The 22857-nt window shown below is 49.7% G+C and overlaps 1 protein-coding gene across 2 annotated transcripts in view; it reads left to right on the forward strand.

The window, feature by feature from the left end:
- ITGAL (integrin subunit alpha L) overlaps positions 1–18946 on the forward strand; it is a 40747-nt gene extending 21801 nt beyond the window's left edge. The window contains exons 18-31 of one of the 2 annotated variants that reach the window (XM_060122192.1): positions 1623–1712; positions 4048–4104; positions 4200–4270; positions 4598–4739; positions 6636–6746; positions 7153–7232; positions 7348–7434; positions 8861–8936; positions 13805–13918; positions 14159–14215; positions 14306–14404; positions 14814–14909; positions 15900–16010; positions 17566–18946. In XM_060122192.1, coding sequence (XP_059978175.1) covers positions 1623–1712; positions 4048–4104; positions 4200–4270; positions 4598–4739; positions 6636–6746; positions 7153–7232; positions 7348–7434; positions 8861–8936; positions 13805–13918; positions 14159–14215; positions 14306–14404; positions 14814–14909; positions 15900–16010; positions 17566–17739 — 1365 coding nt within the window. In that variant the 3' untranslated portion in view covers positions 17740–18946. The remainder of the gene's footprint in view (positions 1–1622; positions 1713–4047; positions 4105–4199; positions 4271–4597; positions 4740–6635; positions 6747–7152; positions 7233–7347; positions 7435–8860; positions 8937–13804; positions 13919–14158; positions 14216–14305; positions 14405–14813; positions 14910–15899; positions 16011–17565) is intronic. The other variant, XM_060122193.1, reaches the window with a different exon arrangement.
- Positions 18947–22857: the final 3911 nt, after the last annotated feature.

A 22857-nucleotide genomic window follows, 5' to 3' on the forward strand; every position in this document is an offset into this window, starting at 1 on the left:
GGCATTTTAAACATGATTACAATTGTAAAGTACTTACCATTTTTTCCCTACTCTTTTCACACATCATATATTAATGCTGCAGCCCAGCTTTCAGATTATTTTTAATGGCCACAGAATATTCGGTCCTATGGAATATTCAGGCACGGTGGTGTGTCACTATTTGCCAGGTACACGTGGTCATTTTTCATTATTATTATTGAAATATTTATTTATTCATTTATTTGGCTGCACCAGGTCTTAGTTGCGGCACTCGGTATCTTCGTTTGCCGTGTGGGTGTTTTATTATTAACATCCATCCCAGGGCTTCCCTGGTGGCGCAGTGGTTAAGAATCCACCTGCCAATGCAGGGGACATGGGTTCAAGCCCTGGTCCAGGAAGATCCCACATGCCGCGGAGCAACTAAGCCCGTGTGCCACAACTACTGAGCCCGAGTGCCACAACTACTGAAGCCTGAGTGCCTAGAGCCTATGCTCCACAACAAGAGAAGCCACTGCAATGAGAAGCCCGCGCACCACACAAAGAGTAGCCCCCCGCTCGCCACAGCTAGAGAAAGCCTGCACGCAGCCACAAGGATCCAATGCAGCCAGAAATAAATAACTAAATGTATTAAAAAAAAATGCACCCCAGAAAGAATTTTTTTAAGTTCTTGTTAGTTTAGATAACTGCCAAAATACCCAAATTCCGTTTGCTTATACCTGTTCTGTATGAAATAAGATCGATATTAAATTTTATTCTGGCCTCAAATATTTCATAAGAGACTGAATACGTGATTGGTATACTCAGTATAAGATTTTGAAGTTTATTTTCAAGTTTTTATTATGGGAAATTTCAGACATACAAAAGTAGAAAAAGAGTTTAATGAACCGCCAAACAGCCATCACCCATTTTCAACAACGATCAGCTCACGATCTCATTTCGTTCAGAGCCTCTCTGCCTCCTCATACCTGTAACCCACATTACAAGATTTGGAAATTTTAAACATAAATTTGCCAGAGAAGAGGCACTGTGACATGATGGAAAGACTTTAGACTTGGGAGTTGGACAGATCTGGGTTCGCTTCCCAGTTCTAGTCCTTAGGAAAATTGTGTCACCTTTTTACACCTCACTTTCCTCGTCTCTGATGTGGGGATAATAATGCCTACCTCTTCGAATTGGGGGAACCTTTAGGTAAGGACAAAAAGTCCTCCAAAGTGAGTGTCTCCAAAGTGTCAGGCACTGGTAATAACATAAAAGACTGAGACCCACCCCTGTTGTCAAGGAACTGGGATATTCTACTTATTCTAGAGTATTCTTTTCTTGTGCAAACTTTGGTAATGGTTGCCTAGAGGAGTTTGACAAAGATTCAGGGACTTCTGTTAGGACTCAGTGGGGAAAAGTGCCGTGGTTGATGACTGATGTCTGCCTTGGGATTGGGGCTGAGGGATGAACACTCGTACTGAGAAGCAAGCTGGGCATATCATAAACACCTGATGTATAGTAAACATCCCTCCACTCCTGGTAAGGTCTCAGACAACTAGCTACTGGAATTTCATCCTTTATAAAGTATGGACAAGTTGTGCCTTTAACTGGAAGTGTGGTAAAGGTTAAACTCATGACATAGGGTGTATTCTTATTGCCCTCAGGTGTGCACTCAAGACCTCATCTCTCCCATCAATGTCTCCCTAAATTACTCTCTCTGGGAGGAAGAAGGGACACCGAGGGACCAAAGCGCGGTAAGAAGAGATCAGCTGGAGAAACTGATAGGAAATAAGGGAGAATAGAAATTCAATTTGACAGGACTGTATTACATTGGCTTCAAGCAATAGAAATGAAATATGCTTACTTAAGCAGAAAGGAGTCTATGGGAGTTTGTATTTAAGAGAAATTTGGAAAACTGGGATTGGGAAGATGGAGGACCAGGGTAGGTGGAGGCTCTGGGGGCTCTCAAGAGGAAGAAATAATGGATGGACTTCCCAGGGCACGGCCCCTTCCACGCGTCCCTCTGTGCATCAGCTTCAGACCTCATTAGGCTTCTAACCTGGGCGAATACTAACAGATGCAAATTACAGGGAGAGAACACCAGAAAGCCTAGGACCATCCCTTATCTGTGGAAGGACACGGTATCCTAATTAGCCTTCTCGCCCAAGGGTATTCCGTTGAGGGCAGGTAGTTCCCTCAAAGCCTAATTGGGGTGCCCTTGTTATGTAAAAGAAGAGGAAAACACTCTCTATCCTAGTCTCCTGGATCCCACGCTCCCTACCCAGTGCCAAAAGCCTAATTTCCTCTTCTGAAATCCTTGACACTCAGCTGGTGGTTTGGCTTCTGTCGGAAGGCGGCAGGGTCTGATGGAAAGAACCTGGGCCTGGAAGCCTGAAGATGTAGATTTGTTTTTTTCTGGCACAAGCAGGTCTGTCTTTCTTTGGGACTGTTTCTGCATCTCTGCATTCTGAGGCCGCTTTCAGAGCCGGAGCTCCGTGACTGATAAACACACTCCTTCTTGTGGTTTTTGGCAGCTTGCGCTGAGTGCCCTGCCCCGCAACCTGCCACCCACTCAGGATGTATAGGGACAGCCAGCAGTTTCTCCCATCGGCACTAATTAAAAGAATAAAATAAAAAAGTCAAACTGTGTGGTGCAGCAACTCAGGCTTCAAAGGAGACCTGGGAATTCCCTGGTGGTCCAGTGGTGAGGACTCCAAGCTTCCACTACAAGGGGCACGAATTCGATCCCTGTTTGGGGAGCTAAGATCCCGAAAGGTGTGTCGCCCGGCCAAAAATAATAATAATAATAATAAACAAATAAAAGGCTAATTTAAAAAAAAGAGAGAGAGAGACCTGAGGTCACAGTTGTCAAAAAGTCTTCCTGGGGGAAGTGTCCTTTGTTCCGGATCTCGCAGAATGAGTAGATTTTGCGTAGGCTGAGAGAGAAGAGGCACGATTTTAAGTTTGGGGGAAATGGGGAGGTGGGCTTAGCTTCTGGCAGGACAACTGAACAAGACAGAGGCCCTGGATGCCCCTTTGGGGACAGGCTGTGGTCTGGTGGGTGGTGGGAAATCTGCATGGGAATGTTGGGGTGGCTGCGAGCAGTCAGCAGAAGCTGCCAGGAGCCCTGCCCTTAGGGGAGGGTCTGGAGGCTGCTTGGCAGATGACCTGGAAGTGGAGGAGGCTGGAGTCTCCTGAGAACATACCGTTGATCACCCATAAAACACTCCTGTGTCACCATTACCCTCAACTGCCTAATATGGCTTGCAAGGCTGGGGGGAATCTGCACCCTGCTTCCCTCTCCTGCCCCTCCTGACACGCGGCACTCCCGCCAGTCCGAGCATCTTCCTGCTCCTTACACGGGCACAATCTCTCTTGCCTTGGCCTTCACGTAAACTGTTCTTTCTTCGTCTCTTTCCATTCTCTCCACCTGGCTCCCTCCTCCTCACCCTGTGGATTTCAGTTGAGATGCCATCCCTTCAGGAAGCTTCCCTGATCTCCAAGCGTAGGATAGGATCCCCTTCTACATCCTCTAAACATACCCTGTACCTGTCCCATCCTCACACTTGAGGATGCCGGGCCGTTTCTCCCACCAGCCTGGGAGGACGGGCAGTGTGTCTGTTTTGATCTCTGCTGGGGGGGGGGTCTGGCCCAGAGCAGAAATTCTGGAAATGTTGAAAGAACTGGCCTTGATCTGATAAGAGATGGAGAGCTGGGGTTCACAGAGGAGAACCACGGGAGGAGCTAGTCCCAGGCAGGGGAGTCTAGAGGCTGCGCGGCCAGGTGCTGCTCCCAGCAAAGCCTGGGAGAACCTGGGGGAGCTGCTCTGTCAAGGCCCAGATCTCATGGCCAGGACAGGAAGTGGACACCCTGAGCCTCCCTCAAGGAACTGCCACCAGAGGAGTGTGGCACAGACAGCCTTGGGCTGAGTCTGGAGGTTGGGGCCTGCCCCGGGAAGGCGTTGGCTCCTGCGAGGGCCCCGACCACAGCCAGCCCAGCTGAGCACCAAGCTCTGAGCCCCTCCAGCTCTCCTCCATCAGTTCTGCTGCCTCAACTATTCTCTCCTGTCTCCCCCTCCTCCGTGCTCAGCAGGGCAAGGACATCCAGCCCATCCTGAGGCCCTCACCACACTCGGAGACCAAGGAGGTAAGAGGGGAAGAGGGGCAGACAGAGAGGCCAAGGTCCAGTCCTCCTGGGTGTGGGGATCTGAGCCTCCTGGTCCTTTCTTCTTGGCCTTCCAGATCCCTTTTGAGAAGAACTGCGGAGAGGACAAGAAGTGTGAGGCTAACCTGGGGCTGACCTCCACTGCAAGGTCTGTAAGGCCTCCTGTTTCACTCGATGTTTTCCTGAGGCAGCTCCTGTGTATAAAAAGAACATAGGACTTCAGGTCGGAAGACCCCCACGGCCACTGACTCCGTTTGTCGTCTGGGCCTTAGTTTCCCCCTCTGAGAAATGCTGGTGCCTTGCAGCTCTCCTATCAGGAATAGACGAGATCGCAAAACTTAAAGCCTGTGCATAGGAGCTTATTTTTGTGTATTTCTTTTTTCTGGCCTACCGGATCCCTCAGTTCTGAAAGTCTCCACCTCTGATCCTGCTTCCTTTGTTGGCCCCCATAACTTTGCCCTGATCCTCCCCCCAGATCCAGAGTCCTGCGTCTGACCCCCTCCGCCAGCTTCTCTGTGGGGCTGACACTGAGGAACTTGGGAGAAGACGCTTACTGGGTCCACCTCAGCCTGAGCTTCCCTCGGGGACTCTCCTTCCGCAAAGTGGAGACACTCAAGGTGAGCAAGAGGGTGGGGTCTGCCCGCAGACCATGTGCCAGGCTTGTCCTGCCTCTTGGAGCCCCAGGCGGTCAGGACAGCCTGAAGATGTGGGCGGAGGTCTTCGAACCACCTCTGGGTTCTCAGCCTGATGGCCACCCTCGAGCTGTGTGAGCTGAGATACAAGGTTCATCCTCTGTGAGCCTCGGATTCGCGACCAAGAAATGAGGCTGGGGACATCACAGGGTTAGGGGGTTGCATGAAATGGAGAGTGTGACAGAGGCTCATGGACCTGGTGACCAAGAAGTTGTGCACACGTTCAGGGAGACTGAGCTACCTTCCTCCTAAAGGTGACCAACTTGTCTTTGAGGGATGGCCTGGCTTGTTTTATTATTTCATTATTTTTTTCTTCTAATTTTATTGAGAAATAATTGACATACAGCACTGTATAAGTGGAAGGTGTACAGCATAATGATTTGACTTACATACATCATGAAATGATCATCACAATAAGTTTAATGCATATGCATCATCTCGTATGGATACAAAATTAAAGAAACAGAAAAAACATTTTTGTGTGTGATGAGAACTCCTAGGATTTACTCTCTTGAGCTGGGTTATTTTAAGTACAACTTTTATTTTTTAAATTATTGTTACTAAAGTAATACATAATCACCGCAGAAACTTGGAAATTACAGAGAAGTTTAAAGAAGACAAACACCCGTACTTATACAACCCACAATTATGACTTTTAATATTTTGGTGTTTATCCTTCTGTTTATCTATACACATAGGTACAAATTATTGATACATTGTATATTTATTCTATATTTTAACTAATTGGCATTTTGCTCTCCATATGGTTATTTTTCCTCCATGTTTTTTGTTTTTTTTGTTTTTTTTGCGGTACGCGGGCCTCTCACTGTTGTGGCCTCTCCCATTGTGGAGCACAGGCTCCGGACGCGCAGGCCCAGCGGCCACGGCTCACAGGCCCAGCCGCTCCGTGGCATGTGGGATCCTCCTGGACCGGGGCACGAACCTGTGTCCCCTGCATCAGCAGGTGGACTCTCAACCACTGTGCCACCAGGGAAGCCCCTCCTCCATATTTTTAAAAAAATTTTGAATTTTGAAATTTAAAACAAAAATGTTGAGCCATACAATATTTGTCTTTTTGTGTCTGTCTTACATCGCTTAGCAAGATGTTCTTCACTTTAGCGTTATGTTTTTGAGGTTCATCCCTGTGATAGCAGGTATGAATTTCATTCCTTTTTAAGGCTAATATTCCATCACATGGATAGACCACATTTTGCTTATCCGTTCATCTGTGGATGGATCCTTGAATTATTCTTATACAGCAACATTAAATGCTTTCTTAAGGGGTATCTAGTAAAGTGATTGAGAACTTGAGATCTGGGGTCAAACAGACCTGGATTCAAGTTCCTACCAGATCCCTGCCGGGTTACCCAGTTGTGAGACTGGGGGAAAGTCTCTCGACTGCTCTGAGCCTCTATTTCCTTATCTGATTTTCTTCCCAATCTGAACTGAAATCTGTGGCTTCCAGACAGCGATGAAGATGAAGGGTTTTGTCCTCTTTAGCCCAGGATCAAGTTCATTTTGTAAATGGTTGCTGAATGTGTGGACGTAGCAGCATTTTAACTCTCTCCTGTGATTGTACCACAATTCACTGAACCATTCCCACCTCTTTGGATTGTTTGATCACTTCCAATTTTTCCCTGTGAGAAACAGGATTGCAGTGAACATCTTTGTACTGAACCCCTGGCTGTACCCCTGACCCTTCGGCCCCACCTTTCTGCAAATGTGCCCTGGCCAGGGGGAGGGGACCTGAGGGTTGGTGGCCTCTGGGGAACTCTTAGCCTTGCCCACTAAAACGCTCCTCCTCTCTCTTCTCACCCCCAGCCCCACAGCCAGATACCTGTGAGCTGCGAGGAGCTTCCCGAGGAGACCAAGCTTCAGAGCAGGGCCCTCTCTTGCAACGTGAGCTCTCCCATCTTCAAAGCAGGCAGCTTGGTGAGTGCTTCCAGCCCCCAGGAGTCAAGCAGCCAAGGGGCTGTAAGCTCAGGAGGGGAGGGAGCTCCTGGCTCTGGGGAAGGTGAAGGTGATTGGAAAGGCAGGGCTTATCCCTACCCCAAGAGAATGTGTGCAGAGGTGTCCTGTGTCGTGTTTGAGAGCCTGGACTTTGGAATCAGAGAAACCCAGGGTTAGGTCATTCATTTTGTGACCTTACACACATGACTTAACCACTCAGAACCTCAGTATCCTTGTCTCTACAATGGGGATAAAACACCCAGCCCAGGGCTTGAGATAAGCTGTCACTGTGACTATGGCAGTGGGAGCATGGGGGCTGTGAGGGGCTAAGGCGGCCCCCTGAGGGCCAGGCGCCTTCCTTCTTCATTCCCGTCTCCTCCCCTGACAGGTTGATATCCAGGTGATGTTTCATACGCTGCTGAACGGCTCCTGGGGGGACTTTGTTGAGGTGCACGCCAATGTGAGCTGGTGAGCAGGCCCCAGGCAGGCCCCTGCCAGCATCTCCTCCCACCCTGGCCTCAGACTGTCACACAGTCCTGGCCAGACTGTCTCCTAACACTGCCCTCTACCTTGCCCCCTGCAGCAACAATGAGGACTCAGGCCTCCTGGGGGACAACTCGGCCACCACCAGCATCCCAGTCATGTACCCCATCAACATCCTCACCAAGGAGTGAGTCCTGAGCGGCCGTCCCCCCTCTCCTCCCACCTCAGCCTCCCCACCCAGGGCCCCAGCCTTCCTCCCGGGGCTATCGATCTCTGAGTCAGATCGATACTTACGGTAGAAGAAAATGTGACTGAATGCTGACCTGATGTGAGCTTCTGCTCCAGCTGCACTGCGCAGCTGAGGGCTTCCCCTGGAGCTTTCGACACCTCGCGAGGCACCTTGCCTCTCTGATTTACTGATGAACAACGAGGCTCAGAGAAGGGAGGAATCTGCCCAGAGTAGTACAGCTAGGAAGTACTGACACCAGCATCTGAACTTAAATCTGTCTTACTCCAAACTCCAGCCAAGCTCTTGAACATTGCCAGCCGTGCTAGGTTCCCTCTTCCCCGGGGCCAAGAGTGCTGGAAGAGATAGAAAAGTTTTCACAGTGACTCTTGCCCACAGAGAGTTTATGGTCAGGTTGGAGAACCCAGACACACAGAGTGAGTGTCTTAGAATGCTGTGGCAGGAAGGACCCATGGGGATCACTAGCTGGGTTTTCTCATTTACAGAAAAGAGGATGAAGCCAGAAAAGGGAAGTGGCATTTTTAAGTCGGCTCAGTGAGATAAGGGCAGGACCATGTCTGAGCCGGGGTCCCCAGTGCTTTTGAACATAAATGCCAAACACAATATTGTCTGAGGTGTGATATGAAATTAGAGCCAGGAAAGATGATGTGAGTTGGAGGAGACTTGAAAGGAGTCATGCAGAATAGGGGCTTGAACTGGGGTCTGGAGGATGAGGAGGTTCAGATAAGGGCTAGGAAGAAAGGCAGCCATTCTCATCAGAGAGACTAGCAAAGGGAAAGGCATGGGGGCGGCAAACAGTGGGGCAGATCCGGGGAGCAGGGGGTGGGCAGGCCCAGAGGATGGTAGGTATCTGTGGGGAGCAGTGGGCAGGCAGACTCGGAAGCAGGCAGGTCTGGATGTCGGGGAGCTTTGGACCTGACCCTTGGGGACAGCAGGGAGCCATTGATGGATTCGGAGGAGGAGCGTGGCAGGATCAGAGAGTGATATTAGGAAGGTCATTAGACGGATTGGGTGGGAGAGCGAGCCAGAAGCTGGTGCACTTCTTGAGGAGATGAGCAGTGGGGCCCAAGGACAGTGGAGGCTCCGGCGAGGTGGCGTCTAGTGGGGAGAACACAGCTCCAAAAGCCATCCACTTGTGTTCCAGTCCTTGTCCCCCACTGCAGGACTTTGGGCAAGACTGACCCCTTCAGTGAGCCCTAGTTTCCAAAGGGCAAGAGCAGAGCAGTGTCAGGATGACATGAGATCGTGCCTGCACCGTCTCTAGCACAGTGGCTGGCAACTCCGAGGCTTCCCCTGGCCCGGGGTTCCCTGGTTGACTGGGTTGCTGTCTTCTCTGGCTTCTACAGCTGCTCCTCTCTCTCCACAGCCAGGAAAACTCCACGCTCTATATCAGTTTCACCCCCAAGGGTCCCAAGATCCACCATGTCAAGCACATCTACCAGGTATGAACCTCAGTGTGAAAGGGTCCTTAGAGGTTTCACGTTCAGCCCCATCCTGAGGACCAAGGATGCAGAGACCAACTAGACTCAGTCCCATCCTCAACGGGCCCAGCCCTCCACCTCGTTCTGTGATCCTTTCCCTGAAATGCTCCCAGTGGCGCATACTCACCAGCTCCTTTCCAACTCTGGATAAATTATTTCTGGAATCACAGAACTTGAGAGCCAGAAGGGCTCTGGGGGAGAACCTAGTTTTGGGGTTGTTGTTGTTTTAATTTATTTTATTGAAGTATAGTTGATTTACAGTGTCGTGGGGTGTTTTTGTTTTTTGAAGTAGAAAGTTCCCATTTATTTTAGGATTTAATTATATAGACATTTGATCTCCTAATTGCGTTCTCAGTTAGGTACAGAATCAGATTCATGTTTTCCAGAGAGAATCTAGTTTGGTTTTTTTTGCTGCACTGTGAGGCTTTGGGGATCTTAGTTCCCCAACCAGGGATCGAACTCGGGCCAGCAGTGAAAGTGCCAAGTCCTAACCACTGGACTGCCAGGGCATTCCTGAGAACCTAGTTTTTATTCAAACAGTTAATGAGCTACCATTCCAGTTTAGATACTTTCCTAGGTGGTAGGGCATCAATAAATAAAACAATGTCCGCAAGCACTCACCAAACCCAAGTTCTGAGCCTGGACCTTTATACATGCAAGCCCCGTAATTCACACCCAACCGTGAGAGCTTGTAAGACAGGCAGTGTCGTTCCCATTTTACAGATGAGAAATCTGAGGCATAGACAGGTCAAGTAACTTGCCCTGGTTACCCAGCTAGTAAGGGGAACAGGTCAGATTCAAACACTTACTTGTATACAAAATCCATGTGTTTAAGTTAGTGGTCCTCATTTCTCCTGCAATGCTCAGTACTGTAGTAGAGTCATCATTATGGGAACTCAGAAGAGGGAGGCCGCCCCCTGAGTCTAAACCTTGAGGCGTCTAGGGCTTTCTTGAGGTAACCTCAGAGAGGAGCAGGCTCTGAACAAGCCAAGAGCATTTTCATTTTACCGTGGGGGAAACTGAGGCCCCAAAGAGGCACCATCTTCCCCAAGGCCGCACTGAAGTCAGGGCCGACTGGGCAGTAGCTAGCGGGGAAGGACCCGGGGCAGTTCAATCCCCTGCGGAACAAAGGTGGGAGCCATCTCACCTTGACACCTCGATGTCAGGAGAGGAGGGGCCTTTGGGAAGGTCAGATGCCCATTTGCATTGAAATAGAACGTTCTGAGTGACCAGTGGAGTTGGCTTCCAGTGTCTTTCACTGGGATGGCTCTGGGCTCCCTACTGGGTCGACCAGGCCGGTCCTTTTACCACCAGAAGAGCGGAAAGAGTCCGACAAACCCCAACTCTGTCGCCTGCGCTCTATATGACCTTGGGCCAAGGATTCACCTGTCCATGCCACAGTTCCCCACTGTGACAAGTGAGGTTTGGGATGAGAACTTCACAGGTGGTCGTGAGGTTTAAATGGGTCACCTGCTTCCTCTAGAGTGCTTGGCGCAGTGCCTGGGGACGTGGAGGTCGCCACAGGGGTGACGTGGGTGTCGTGCTGCAGCCCTGGCCTTCCCAGCTACTTGGAAACCTTACATTCTTGCCTCACTCTGCCTGGAACCAGCTCAACCCCTTGAGCACGCGCTCTCTCTCTCTCTCTCTCTCTCTCTCTCTCTCCGCCTCTGAATAGTCACCAGGGCTAGATGCCTCCAGCATCTTCAGCCATGCATTTGTCTCACTACTGCCTGGCTTGCCAAGTAACCACTCTTGCTAAAGGCCCTAATGGTCTCCGTTTTAGCTAAACCCAGCACGGCATGGGTCATGGGTGATCCTGTCCCTCCTTCCTGAAGCTGTCCCATTAGTCAGGCCCTGTTGACCTCAAGGAGGTCAGCTCTAATAACTAAGGTTTACTGTGGGCTAAATAGGCGTGGAAACCCAGTGAGAGCTGGCCAGCTGGGCCACCGGATCTCCTTCCTCATGGTCTTCTGCTCCCATGGCTGGTTAGGAACATAGACTTCAGCCAGACCCGAGATCTTTTTGAAGCTCTGCCACTTAAAGCTGTGTAACCTTAGGCAGCTTACTTAACCTCTCTGAGCCTCGGTAAAACGGGGATAATAACACCTACCTTATGGGGTTGTCAGGAGGCACAAATGAGAAAATGCAGTTTAATTTAATTTTTTTTTTTTTGGCCATGCACCCGCGCCCTCGACAGTGAAAGTGCAGAGTCCTAACCACTGGACCACCAGGGAATTCCCAGAAAATGCAGTTTAAGAACTTAGCACAGTGCTGACACAAACAGTATCAGTCAATATTGGCTGTTTTTAGCATTGTTGTTTTCCCCATCATCCAAGGAAGGTGATAGAACAGAGTGGTTCCAGTCTCTGGAGTCACAGCCTGGGTTAAAATGCCAGCTCTACTACTTGATAGCTTCAGACAAATTAGTGAATCTCCCTGAGCCTCAGTTCTCTCATCTGTAAAATGGGGATGATAGTACTGCCCACCACATAGGAATATTGAAAGAACTAAATGAGATCATGCATTTAGTGAGACTCAGACGAGGCCTAGCATGCTAAGCGTTCATCAAGTGGGGATTGTTACCACCTACGTGTTCTAACCCTCCGTCCTCTGCTTTGTCACCATTGCTATTGCCTCCTAGCAGATTCGGGGCTCTGGGCTTGCGCTACTGATTGTTCTGTTGTGTCTGTTTACACTAGGTGTGTCTCACTTCCAGGGTAAGTGTCCCCCTTCCAAATGACAACTCGGAATTGTGTCCCTCTTGCTCCTCCAATGCACCTGTGCCTGCAGCTGGTCACTGATCTCCTCTGGGATGTCCTCCTAGCATCTTTTGGTGGTGTTGTCTTTTAATGGCTTTATTGAGGTAGAATTCACATACCAATTTACCCATTTAAAGTATACAATTCAATGGCTTTTAGTATATTCACAAAGCTGTGCAACCATCACCATAATCTAATTTTAGAACGTTTTTATTACTCCAGAAAGAAACCCAGTACCGGTTTGCAATCACACCCCCTTCCTCCCTCCCCCAGCACCTGGCAGCCACTACTTTTGTCTCTATAGATTTGCCTATCCCAGACATTACATATAAAAGGAATCCTACAACATGTGGTCTTTTGTTACTGGATTCTTTCATTTAGCATAGTATTTTCAAGGTTCATCCATGTTGTAGCATGGGTCAGTATTTCATTCTCTTTTTTTTTGCGAAATAATATTCCTTTGTAAGACAGGCCATACTTGATTTATCCATTCTTCAGTCTATGGACATTTGGGTTATTTCCATTTTGGGCTATTATGGATAATGCTGCTAGAACATTCCTGTACAGGTTTTTGTGTGGACGTATGTTTTGTTTCTCCTGGATATATAACTAGAAGTACAGTTGCTCCTCTTGAAGCTTTGGTCTCAGGATGTTCGAAACCAAATTTATCATCTTCCTGTAAGCCAGCATCTCCTTTGGTTTGCTTAGAATCCTTTAAAAGCACCACCTTTTCCTCAAGCAAAACTTCCAAGTCTGGGTGAACGTCTCCTTCCTCTGTACTTGGTTCCACTGTCTCCTCAGGTCCTGTTGTCTATATCCTCTTCTCTCTTCTGACCTCACTACTGCTCAGACTGAGTTCCTCACCTTCTTGCAGCTGGACTATGGCACAGGCTCCCAACTTCTTTCCATTCCATGCCTGCAGTGGGTGCAACCCCCTGGAGCCATCTTCCCCTTGGCTGCCTTCCAGGACTGCCCATTGCTTAGTCGTTGGTCCCTAACTTCTGGCCCTCCAGCCTCTGGACACCAGAATCTCATCCCAAGTCTCCTTTCCAGTTTTATCTCCTATCTCTCCTTCCCAGGCACCCTACCCTCCGCCACATCACATTCACCTGGTGCTCTCCTAATTCCCTGCATTTTCTCTTCCCGCTGGCTTCCCCCATCTTCATCTGTTAACCCCCTCTCTACCTTTTACAGCTAAATTCAAATGCTGCCTTTAACATTAGGCCATTTAAATTTAACTTAACTGATGCTTTTAAAGTGTCCACAAATGTTTGTTGAATGAATAAATGATAGAACCCCACAAACTGGATATGTATTTCCCTGCTTGACCTGCGATTCATTGGTGCTACTCCTGTGTCACCTTCTTCTACATTTCTGGGTCTTCCAGCCCTAGCACAGACAGATCTTTTTTATAAAAGGCACTTAGGAAATGCTTTTTTAAAGAAAATCTTGGCTGCGCCGCACAGCTTGTGTGATTTCAGTTCCCCGACCAGGGATTGAACCCAGGTCACAGCAGTGAAAGCCTGGAATCCTAACCAGTAAGCTACCAGGGAACCCCCAGGAAATGTTTCTTAAATAAATTCAGTGCACTTGCCAAAATGTTTTTCCCAAATAATTTTTGCATCTATCCTTGTTAAATGTCCTTCCTTCTTTCACTCATTCAAATAACTACTTTTTGCGAGGCTGGTTATGTGCTGGGTAGTGTGTCAAGGCCGTAGGGAATTGCAGGTGAAATGAGCCACAGCTCCTGCCCTCTCACAGCTCACAGTCTAGGGGGGATAAACGCACACAAGCAGATGCTTTGCCATCTTGCTGGGGAACGAGGGTGCTGTGCGAGAGTCAGCCAAACCTTCAGGGATGATGTTTGAGCAGTACCTTGCAGGATGGGCAAGGGTTAGCCACATGGAGGAAGCAGAGAAGCGCGTAGAACCCATGCTGTAAGGTTATGGTTGACCATTGCCCACTGCCCAATGAAGAGCGGGCCCTTGGGTCCCAGCCAAGGAGGATTGGATCTGGGGTGGCCATTGGGGTGGCATTCAGGGCTCTGCAGCCCCTTGTCCTCTGTACCAGGTGAGGATCCAGCCTTCTGTCTATGACCACAATGTGCCCGCCCTGGAGGCCTTGGTTAGGGTACCACAGCCTCACGGCGAGGGGCCCATCACGCACAAGTGGAGCGTGCAGACGGTGAGTGTGGGCCTCAGAGGGAAGGGCATGCAGGTCTCTGGGGGTGAGCTCATGATGTGGGGGTGGGGGGAGATGTGTGGGGACAGGAGTGAGCATGACTGAATCTGCCAGGGGCCAGTGGGGAAGAACTGGGATGCAAGGTGGTGTCTGAGAGTGGGGAAGAATGCAGGTCTGGCCTCAAGGGGCGGGCCTCCCCTCTCAGCTCTGGACTAACTGAAGACCTCGCCTCATCCTTCCCAGGAGCCTCCTGTCACCTGCCACCGTGAGGAACTGGAGAGTCCATCTGATGTGGCTGAGGTGTGGGCCGTGACCTCAGAACTGGGGTGGGGGCTGGCCAGGGGGCAGGTGGGAGGAGACCTCCCTGACCCCCCGCTGTCCCTCCCGCAGCCTTGCTCACTTGGAGCCGAGTTCCGCTGCCCAGTGGTCTTCAGGCAGGAGATCCTCGTCCAAGTGATCGGGACGGTGGAGCTGGTGGGGGAGATCAAGGTAGCTGGCAACAGACTCCAAGTGGTTCTGGGGGGGCCTCGAGGGGTGGGGGGTGGGCTTCCCCCCCAGAGAGCCTCCTTGCATTTTTTGTTCTGTCTTGAGGAAATAGCCCCAATGTTTACACAGTTGCAGATGAAAGAGGACCACGATTTGTTTAAAATTCGCAGGACTGTTTTCAGGGGCCTACAGATAATTCCTAGATGTTCTTTATAGGAAAAATGTCCTCCCAACAATGGCAAACGGCACGTTAGAATGCTCCAGGAGAGAATGGGGTAGCGATGGCGCACCCACTAGGACCCATTTTCCTCTGCCTCTGCCCCTTGAGTTGCACTGGGGGGCAGAAGTCAGTGGCGTCTGGGTCCTTGTTCCCTCTGGCCTGATGCCCCACCCCCGCCCCTCCCTCCCACAGGCCTCCTCCATGTTCAGCCTCTGCAGCTCCCTCTCCATCTCCTTCAGCAGCAGCAAGCACTTTCACCTCTACGGCAGCAACGCCTCCCTGGCCCAGGTATCTCTCTACCTCCTCAGGAGACCCGGGAGCAGAGGGCAGCAGAGGAATGGGAGGAACCCAGGGCAGAGCTAGGAGAGCTGGAGCTGGGAGTGTGGGCAGCCACAGAGGAGGTTTGGGCTTTAGTGCTGTAAGAACCTCCCTACAGGGCTTCCCTGGCGGCACAGTGGTTAAGAATCTGCCTGCCAATGCAGGGCACACGGGTTCGGGCCCTGGTCCGGGAAGATCCCACATGCCGCAGAGCAACTAAGCCTGTGCGCCACGACTATTGAGCCTGCGCTCTAGAGCCCGCGAGCCACAACTACTGAAGCCTGTGCACCTAGAGCCCGTGCTCCGCAACAAGAGAAGCTACCGCAATGAGAAGCCCGCACACTGCAACGAAGAGTAGCCCCTGCTGGTTGCAACTAGAGAAAGCCCGTGCGCAGCCACGAAGACACAGTGCAGCCAAAAATAAATAAATTAAAAAAAAAAGAAAAAGAACCTCCCCACAGCCAAAGCCATCAGCCTTGGCACAAGCAGACCACAAGGTCAAGATGGGTTTGATGGCAACTCAGCCAAGGGGCCCCCACCCCACACGCAGGGCGTGATGGGAGGGGCCCAGCACGTGCAGAGCCTGGCGTTGAGAGAGTGGGCGAGATGGGTTTAAGAGCAGGAAGCTCAGAGCAGGAGAAGGGAAGGGGCAGCTGAAAAAATAAGCAGAAGCCAGATTCTGAAAGGCACTGCGTGCTGAGCTGGGGTTCTGGCATTTCATCCCAGGGCTAAGGGAAGACTCTTAAGGGTTTAAGGGGGCCGTGGTGCATATTTGCCTTTTCATTCTGGTGGCTGCAATGCAAGGTGTACTGGAGGGGGGTCTGGCCCAAGCCCCATGTCGTGCGTGACACAGTCCAGATGGGAAATGCGGAGACCTAGGGATTGAGGCCAGATTCACAAGAAATGTCAGGGGTGGGAACGGCTTCTTCTCTGCACTCCCCACCTCTCCTCTCCCCACAGGTCATCATGAAGGTCGACGTTGTATATGAGAAGGAAATGGTCTATCTCTACGTGCTGAGCAGTATCGGGGGACTCTTGTTGCTGCTACTGATTTTCTTAGCTCTGTACAAGGTAGGAGCTTCTGCGAGGAACGGGCACCCAGCCAGGCTGGGGAGAGTGGAATTGGCAGGAGTCAGGGAGCAGAATACCAAGATGAGGGGGCTTTAAAGCCAGAAGGGGCCTCAGCCTACTCCTCCTTCTACAGATAAGGCTACTGAGACCCAAAGGGCAAGCAAGACTTTACCGGCATCCCTCAACAAGCACTGGCAGAGCCAGACCTGGGTACCCAGGGAGAGGAAGGAGAAGGACTGTCCCACATATCGAGGGCCAGGCACTGGGATACAGGGGCACAGAACACACACATGGTCCATGGCTTTGAGATGCTCACAGTCCGTGGGGGACACAGACATGAACATGATGGGGGCTATACTATGTTCTCTGGGCCTATGATACAGGGACCTAACTGAGGTTGGGGGAGTCCAGAAAGAGAGAGGTGGCCTTTGAGTTGGGATTTGAAGGATGAGTAGAAGTTAGCCAGATAAAGAGTGCTGGAGGGCAGCTGTTCCACGTGAAAAACTCAAATATTCCAGAAAAGAAAACAGAAAATCAAAGTTTCTCCCTATTGCAACCCCAGAGGGTTGTCATTAACAACCATTTTGTTTATATTCCTCCATGTTCTAATTTTATTGTTAACGTATATGTGAATGTGTGAGTATGAGAGAGAGAGAAAAGCCAGTGGATGTGTGGATGTATACAAAACATTACTGTATATACTGCTTGGGAGCTTGTACTTCCCCCTGGATATTATATCTTGATGTCTTTCTGTCTGAGCACAAACAAATTTGCCTCTTGCTCTTTAGTTTTGTTTTTATAATATTTTTAAAAAACTTATTTATTTTCTTGGCTGCGTTGGGTCTTCATTGCTGCGCATTGGCTTTCTCTAGTTGCGGCTAGTGGGGGCTACTCTTCGTTGCGGTGCACGGGCTTCTCATTGCGTTGGCTTCTCTTGTTGTGGACCACGGGCTCTAGGCACACGGGCTTCAGTAGTTGTGGCTCGTGAGCTCAGTAGTTGTGGCGCACGGGTTTAGTTGCTCTGCAGCATGTGGGATCTTCCCGGACCAGGGCTCGAACCCGTGTCCCCTGCATTGACAGGCGGATTCTTAACCACTGTGCCACCAGGGAAGTTCCAAAAGGCTCTTGTTACCAACATCTCTGCACACTTGTCCAGAAGTTTTTTAGAATCAATTCCTAGAGCTGGTATTACTGAGCCAAAGAATATATATCTTTTGAGCTTTCACCAGAGAGTGCATGGCCCCTACTAATAAGCCCTATATAAGTGCAGGCTCTTGCTGTTAGTATTACTAGATATTGTCAAATCACCCACCCGCAATAATGGTATGGGACATTTTGATGAGCCTCAGGAATGAACTATTAAACGTACAGCTTTTTAACATATTGCCAAGAAGCAGGTGTGGCAGATCCCCTCGCCCCATCCCCAGAGCAGATGCCACCTGTCTGTGGCATGTGTGACTTATCCCTATAAACGGTACTTTCATGTTTTGCAGGGGCCGAAGGGTCCACAGGGCTCTGTGGACTCTTTGTTTACTCAAGTCTTGTCTTCCTACAGGTTGGTTTCTTCAAACGGAACCTGAAGGAGAGGATGGAGGCGACCGTAGATGCTTCAAATGAAACCACTGGAGAAGACGCTGGGCAGCCGGCGTCTGGGGAAGAAGCCAAGGACCCGGGCTGCCTGGAGCCCCTCCACGAGAAGGAGGCCCAGGATGGAGGTGGCAGGGACTGAGGTGCAGGCTGGATGCAGAAGGCCCAGGACTGGACTCGGGATGCCTGGTGCCAGCCTGCCTCTACCTGAATTTCACCATGTGTCATTGGGCAAGTCACTGCCCCTCCGTGAGCCTCACTTTCCCTATCTTGAACATGGGCCCATTCCTGCCTGCCTCCTTTGCAGGCTTATGGTGAGGATCCTTTGAGGGATGGGCCAGGAAGGCCACAGAGGTGAGGCCTTGTAATTACCATGTGGTCCTGGCTCCCACCGGCCCCTGTGAGTTTCCTTCCCTGGAAGAGAACATCTGATCTAAATTTTGGAGAAACAGTCATCTCAGGACCTAGCGACACTCCAGGCCCTCATACCCACCTGCCCTTGGATGTCCGCAGAGGCCTCAAGCCCCCAGAACCTTGCGTTGCATCCTCTCCTGCCTGGAATGCAGTCAGCTTTCAATTCTCCTACCAGAGAGCAAATCTCATCTGTGTCATTACATTGCTCCTGGAAACCCCTTGCCCTTTGGCTAATAGTCAGGTTCCTTAATAGGCCTTCCAACGTCTGCAAAACTGGGCTGTTCCCTTCCCAGCCTCTTCTCGAGACAGCCCGCCTCCCTTTCTAAGCGCCAGTTAACCAGCCTTTTCACTTGCCCAGCTCCTTCCTTCACCCAGACTCTTCTCACTTCCTGGAACATTCCTCCTGCCTCCTTTTCCTGCCTAACCCTCTCTCAGCCTTCAGATCTCAGTTCACACATAACTTCTGCAGGGCAACCCCCCAACCCCAACTCAGTTTGGTTCCCATATTATACACGCTTACACTAGCCCGCACTTGTCCTGCATAGCACTGATCATATTCGTTAATTGTTAAGTGATTTACTTAAATTAAACAGTGGACTCCAGCGGGGTAAGGATCATACTTCTTGTTCACCTTGGGACCCCTGGTGGTATCACAGAACCAGACACATAGTAGGTACTTGAGACAATTCCACTGAATTGTGAGGGTGCCTGTGGGAAGATAGAGAAAAAAGCTTGGATGGGCCCCATGGCAACCCCATCCAACAAGGCTCAGTCTGCCCCAGGCGCCTGCCCCCTCCCTCCACAGCCCCACCCCGGTACTCCATCACATCCCACTGTGGCCCCCACCATCAAGGATGGAAACTATGTCCGTTTACCTGGCTCCCAGTGCCAAGCACAGCGCCTGTACATATTTACCAAATAAATTAAGAATTCTGCCCAATTTTGTGATGTTTTTGTGCTGGTGCGACGTTCCAGCCTGGCTCAATTAAATGAAAATTTCCTGGAATTAAATGGGAATTCCAGTGGTCAGAACTTGGAGTTTTCACTGCCAAGGAGCCGGGTTCGATCCCTGAGCGGGGAGCTAGGATCCCACAAGCCACCTGGCGTGGCCAAAGAAAAAAGAACATTTCCTTCTCAACCCTCCCACTAAGTGGGACCAAAACAGTCAAATCTTTTATTCTTTCCTTTCTCCCTTCTCCTTCTCCTTCTCCTTTTTCTATTTGCCGTGATGACCCTCAGAAACTGACATGTGCAGGACGTTGTCAGTTCATTCAAAGGAAGCAGCGAGAGAGACACAGAAAATGAGGAAAGGTTAGGGAGGCATTGACAATTTATTAAGCTGTGAGAATAGACCTTCTCTGATACCCCCGCTTTAAATTTTTTTTTAATTGAGGTATAGTCGATTTATGCCCTCCCCCTTTTTTTAAAGAAATGGTTGTTGGGCCTTGACCCTGAAACCACTTCCCCCCACCCCCCCACCCCTGCCTTAGAAGGAACAGAGGGGACTAGTCACTGCTGCCCTCTTGTGGTCAGTAGGACACCAGGGGAGTATTGAGTAACTCTAAGGTCAGCTCCTGTCCAGCAGTGGGAGGTGAGAAGCAACATTTGGTCCCCCAAGCAGTGACCTTTGATGGCTCCCTTCTGCCTACAGCGGAGTAAGTGGACATTCCTGAGCTGGGCACACAGGCTTTCAAAGCCTACCGGCCTCTCCAACCTCATCACCCCCTTCTGGTCCAGCCTCCAAGGAACCATGGGGCTGGCTCCAAAGCAAGACATCAGGAAGGAAGAAGTGAGGCTTATTTTCCTAGAGAGGGGAAAAAAATGTTTTGACCATCAGGAGTATCACTGAACTGCTAAAAGTACATGAAATGATCTGTAAGCCTCATGAAGCATAAGTTATTCATTCATAAGTTATTCATTCCTGCAGGATTTCTTGAGCACTCTGTGTCAGGCCCTGTGCTGTGTCTGAGGACCTGCTTGTGAACATGACAGACAAGTCCCTGGCCTCGGGAAGCTTCACTTCAGTGGGAAAACAGAGCGAAAAAGTAGAAATGTGATTCCAGGTAGTGATAGGGCCGTAAAGAAAGTGAAGAGGGACAAGGGGTAGGGGGTGATGGAGAGGGCCCTTTTACATAGGTGGGCGGGAAAGTCTCTCTGAGGAAGCGAGATTCTGTGACACAAGGAAAAAGCGAATATTTTCATCAAGGCTGGCAACAAAACACAGAAAATCTGGGAGGTTCATTTCAGGAACAGACCTGCTATCATCACGCCAAGGAATCTCTCTTCCAACTCGCTCAAGAGTACTGTCTTTGTGGTAGTTCCCTGGCAGTCTAGTGGTTAGGACTCCATGCTTCCACTGCAGGGGGCACGGGTTCGATCCTGGTCGGGGAACTAAGATCCTGCATGCCGTGCTGTGCAGCCAAAAAAGGAAAAACAAGGAAAAAAAAAAAAAGAGCACTGTCTTCAAACACCTATGCATCCTTCCTGCCTCTGTGCCTTCACACGTGCTGTTCCCCTTGCCAGCCTGTCCACCTCCACCTGTTTCCTTTTCTTTTGAACTCTTCTCCATTATGGTTTATTACAGGATATCAAATATAGTTCCCTATGCTATACAGTAGGTCCTTGTTGTTTCCACCTGTTTTCTATCCTTTAAAATCTTTCTACTTCAAAGTATTGATACTTCCAAGCTTTTCTCATCCCCTTGGTTCCTGGACAAAGGACCCAATTCATCACCACTTTGTTTATGGCTCATCGGGGCACGTGATGCTGACTCTGTGGGCCCCTCTCTCAAGACTAGGAGATTCTGGAAGGCAGGACTCAGGCCTCACGTGCATGACCAACACCGACCCCTCACCAGGGCTGGCACAAAGGTATTGTTCAATAAATGTTTGATTCAGTGGTCCTAAATGTATATGGGTTAAACCTATTGGTTTTACCCAATTAGAAATTAAACCGGAGAAAAACTTAAAACATAAGAACATCCATGCCTACATTCCACGCAAGCCATCAGAGTGATGACATATGTCATCACATGTCATGCAGCTTCTAGAAAACAGTTCTTTATGGGAGAAACAGAGTGAAAAAAAGTAAATAACAAAACAAAACAAAACAAAAAGCTATAAGGGCTTCCCTGGTGCAACAGTGGTTGAGAGTCCGCCTGCCGATGCAGGGGACATGGGTTCGTGCCCCAGTCCGGGAAGATCCCACATGCCGCGGAGCGGCTGGGCCCGTGAGCCATGGCCGCTGAGCCTGAGCGTCCGGAGCCTGTGCTCCGCAACGGGAGAGGCCACAGCAGTGAGAGGCCCGCATACCGAAAAAAAAAAAAGTAAATAACATCTTAGTATCGTTAGGAAAATGGTCAAAACCCAGTCAGCCCTAGGATGGAAACCAGGCTCTGCTGCTTCCTAGCTCTGTCATGTGGGGCAATTTCCTTAACCTCTCTGGGATTCATTTCTTCATCTGTTAAACAGGAATAATAGCAGTCTATACCTCAGAGTCGCTCTGAGCGTTAAATAACACGTGTAAACTGCTTAGCACTGTTCCTAGCGTATAAGTGCTAATGGTGGTAGACAGAAATGGTTGGTCTATTGTGCAGGAGAAGGGTGTAGTAAAAGCAGCAGGCTGACCACAAGTCAAGAGACTTGGTGCTGGAGCTCTTCCATTAGCCCTTCCACCTCAACCTTGGGGAACACACATGTCCTTTCTGGGTTTGGTCTGCTCCACCTGGCACCTGAAGGTACCTAAGGAGCTGTCATGAAGAGAGGGGTAGAGGCTGAGCAGCTAAGTTCCCACCCTCATTTGAACCAATATTAAATACCAAGGTTACTGGGATTCCCTGGCGGTCCAGTGGTTAGAACTCTGTGCTTTTGCTGCTGAGAACGTGGGTTCAATCCCTGGTCAGGGAACTAAGATCCTGCAAGCCACATGGTGTGGCCAAAAAACCCCAAATACCAAGGCTACTTTATCAATTAAGCACCACAGGCACTGTACCCAGGTCCTTCTAGCTTTCAAGTGCCTACAGTTGAGAGCCGAAGAAAATTTCAACTCCAAAATAAGGAGATTAGGGCGTCCCTGGTGGCCCACTGGTTAAGAATCCACCTGCTAATGCAGGGGACACGGGTTCGAGCCCTGGTCCGGGAAGATCTCATGTGCCTCGGAGCAACTAAGCCCATGCACCACAACTACTGAGTCTGTGATCTAGAGCCCAAGAGCCACAGCTACTGAAGCCCACGCACCTAGAGCCTGTGCTCCGCAACAAGAGAAGCCACCGCAGTGAGAAGCCCACGCACTGCAAGGAAGCCTAGCCCTTGCTCGCTGCAACTAAAAAAGCCCACACACAGCAGTGAAGACCCAACGCAGCCAAAAATAAATAAATAAATAAATTTAAAAAAACAAAATAAGGAGATTAAATTGTATAATTGAAATAAATGTTGTAGTAAATGTCTACAAATGTAATATGTCAGGTAGTCAAGTGCAGTTCTGTTCGACATATATAGTTACATATATGAACTATATTAAATGCGGGAGTTGGAGTTTTTTAATATTTGAAATTATGTGTGGTAGGGTGGCTGTACAAAAATGTGCATAAAGTTTACAAAGGTCTTTAAAAGACTGTGAGATTCCCCTTGAAAAGTAATGTTCTACATCCAAAATAATTTAATCTTTGAAAACCACTAAACACACCAAACCGTACTGAACTACATGATCTCTAGGGCACCTTTCCAGAGTTGGTAGATCATGAGAGGCTGGATTGAAATGTGCTTAGAGAGGTTATTTGCCCTTGACAAGTTATAAGGCCTGAGGATGGGCGCGGGGCCGAGGGTGATGTCAGGATCCTGAGGCCCAA

Source organism: Lagenorhynchus albirostris, chromosome 15, assembly GCF_949774975.1.
Source record: "Lagenorhynchus albirostris chromosome 15, mLagAlb1.1, whole genome shotgun sequence".
In the NCBI taxonomy this organism is placed as follows: domain Eukaryota; kingdom Metazoa; phylum Chordata; class Mammalia; order Artiodactyla; family Delphinidae; genus Lagenorhynchus; species Lagenorhynchus albirostris.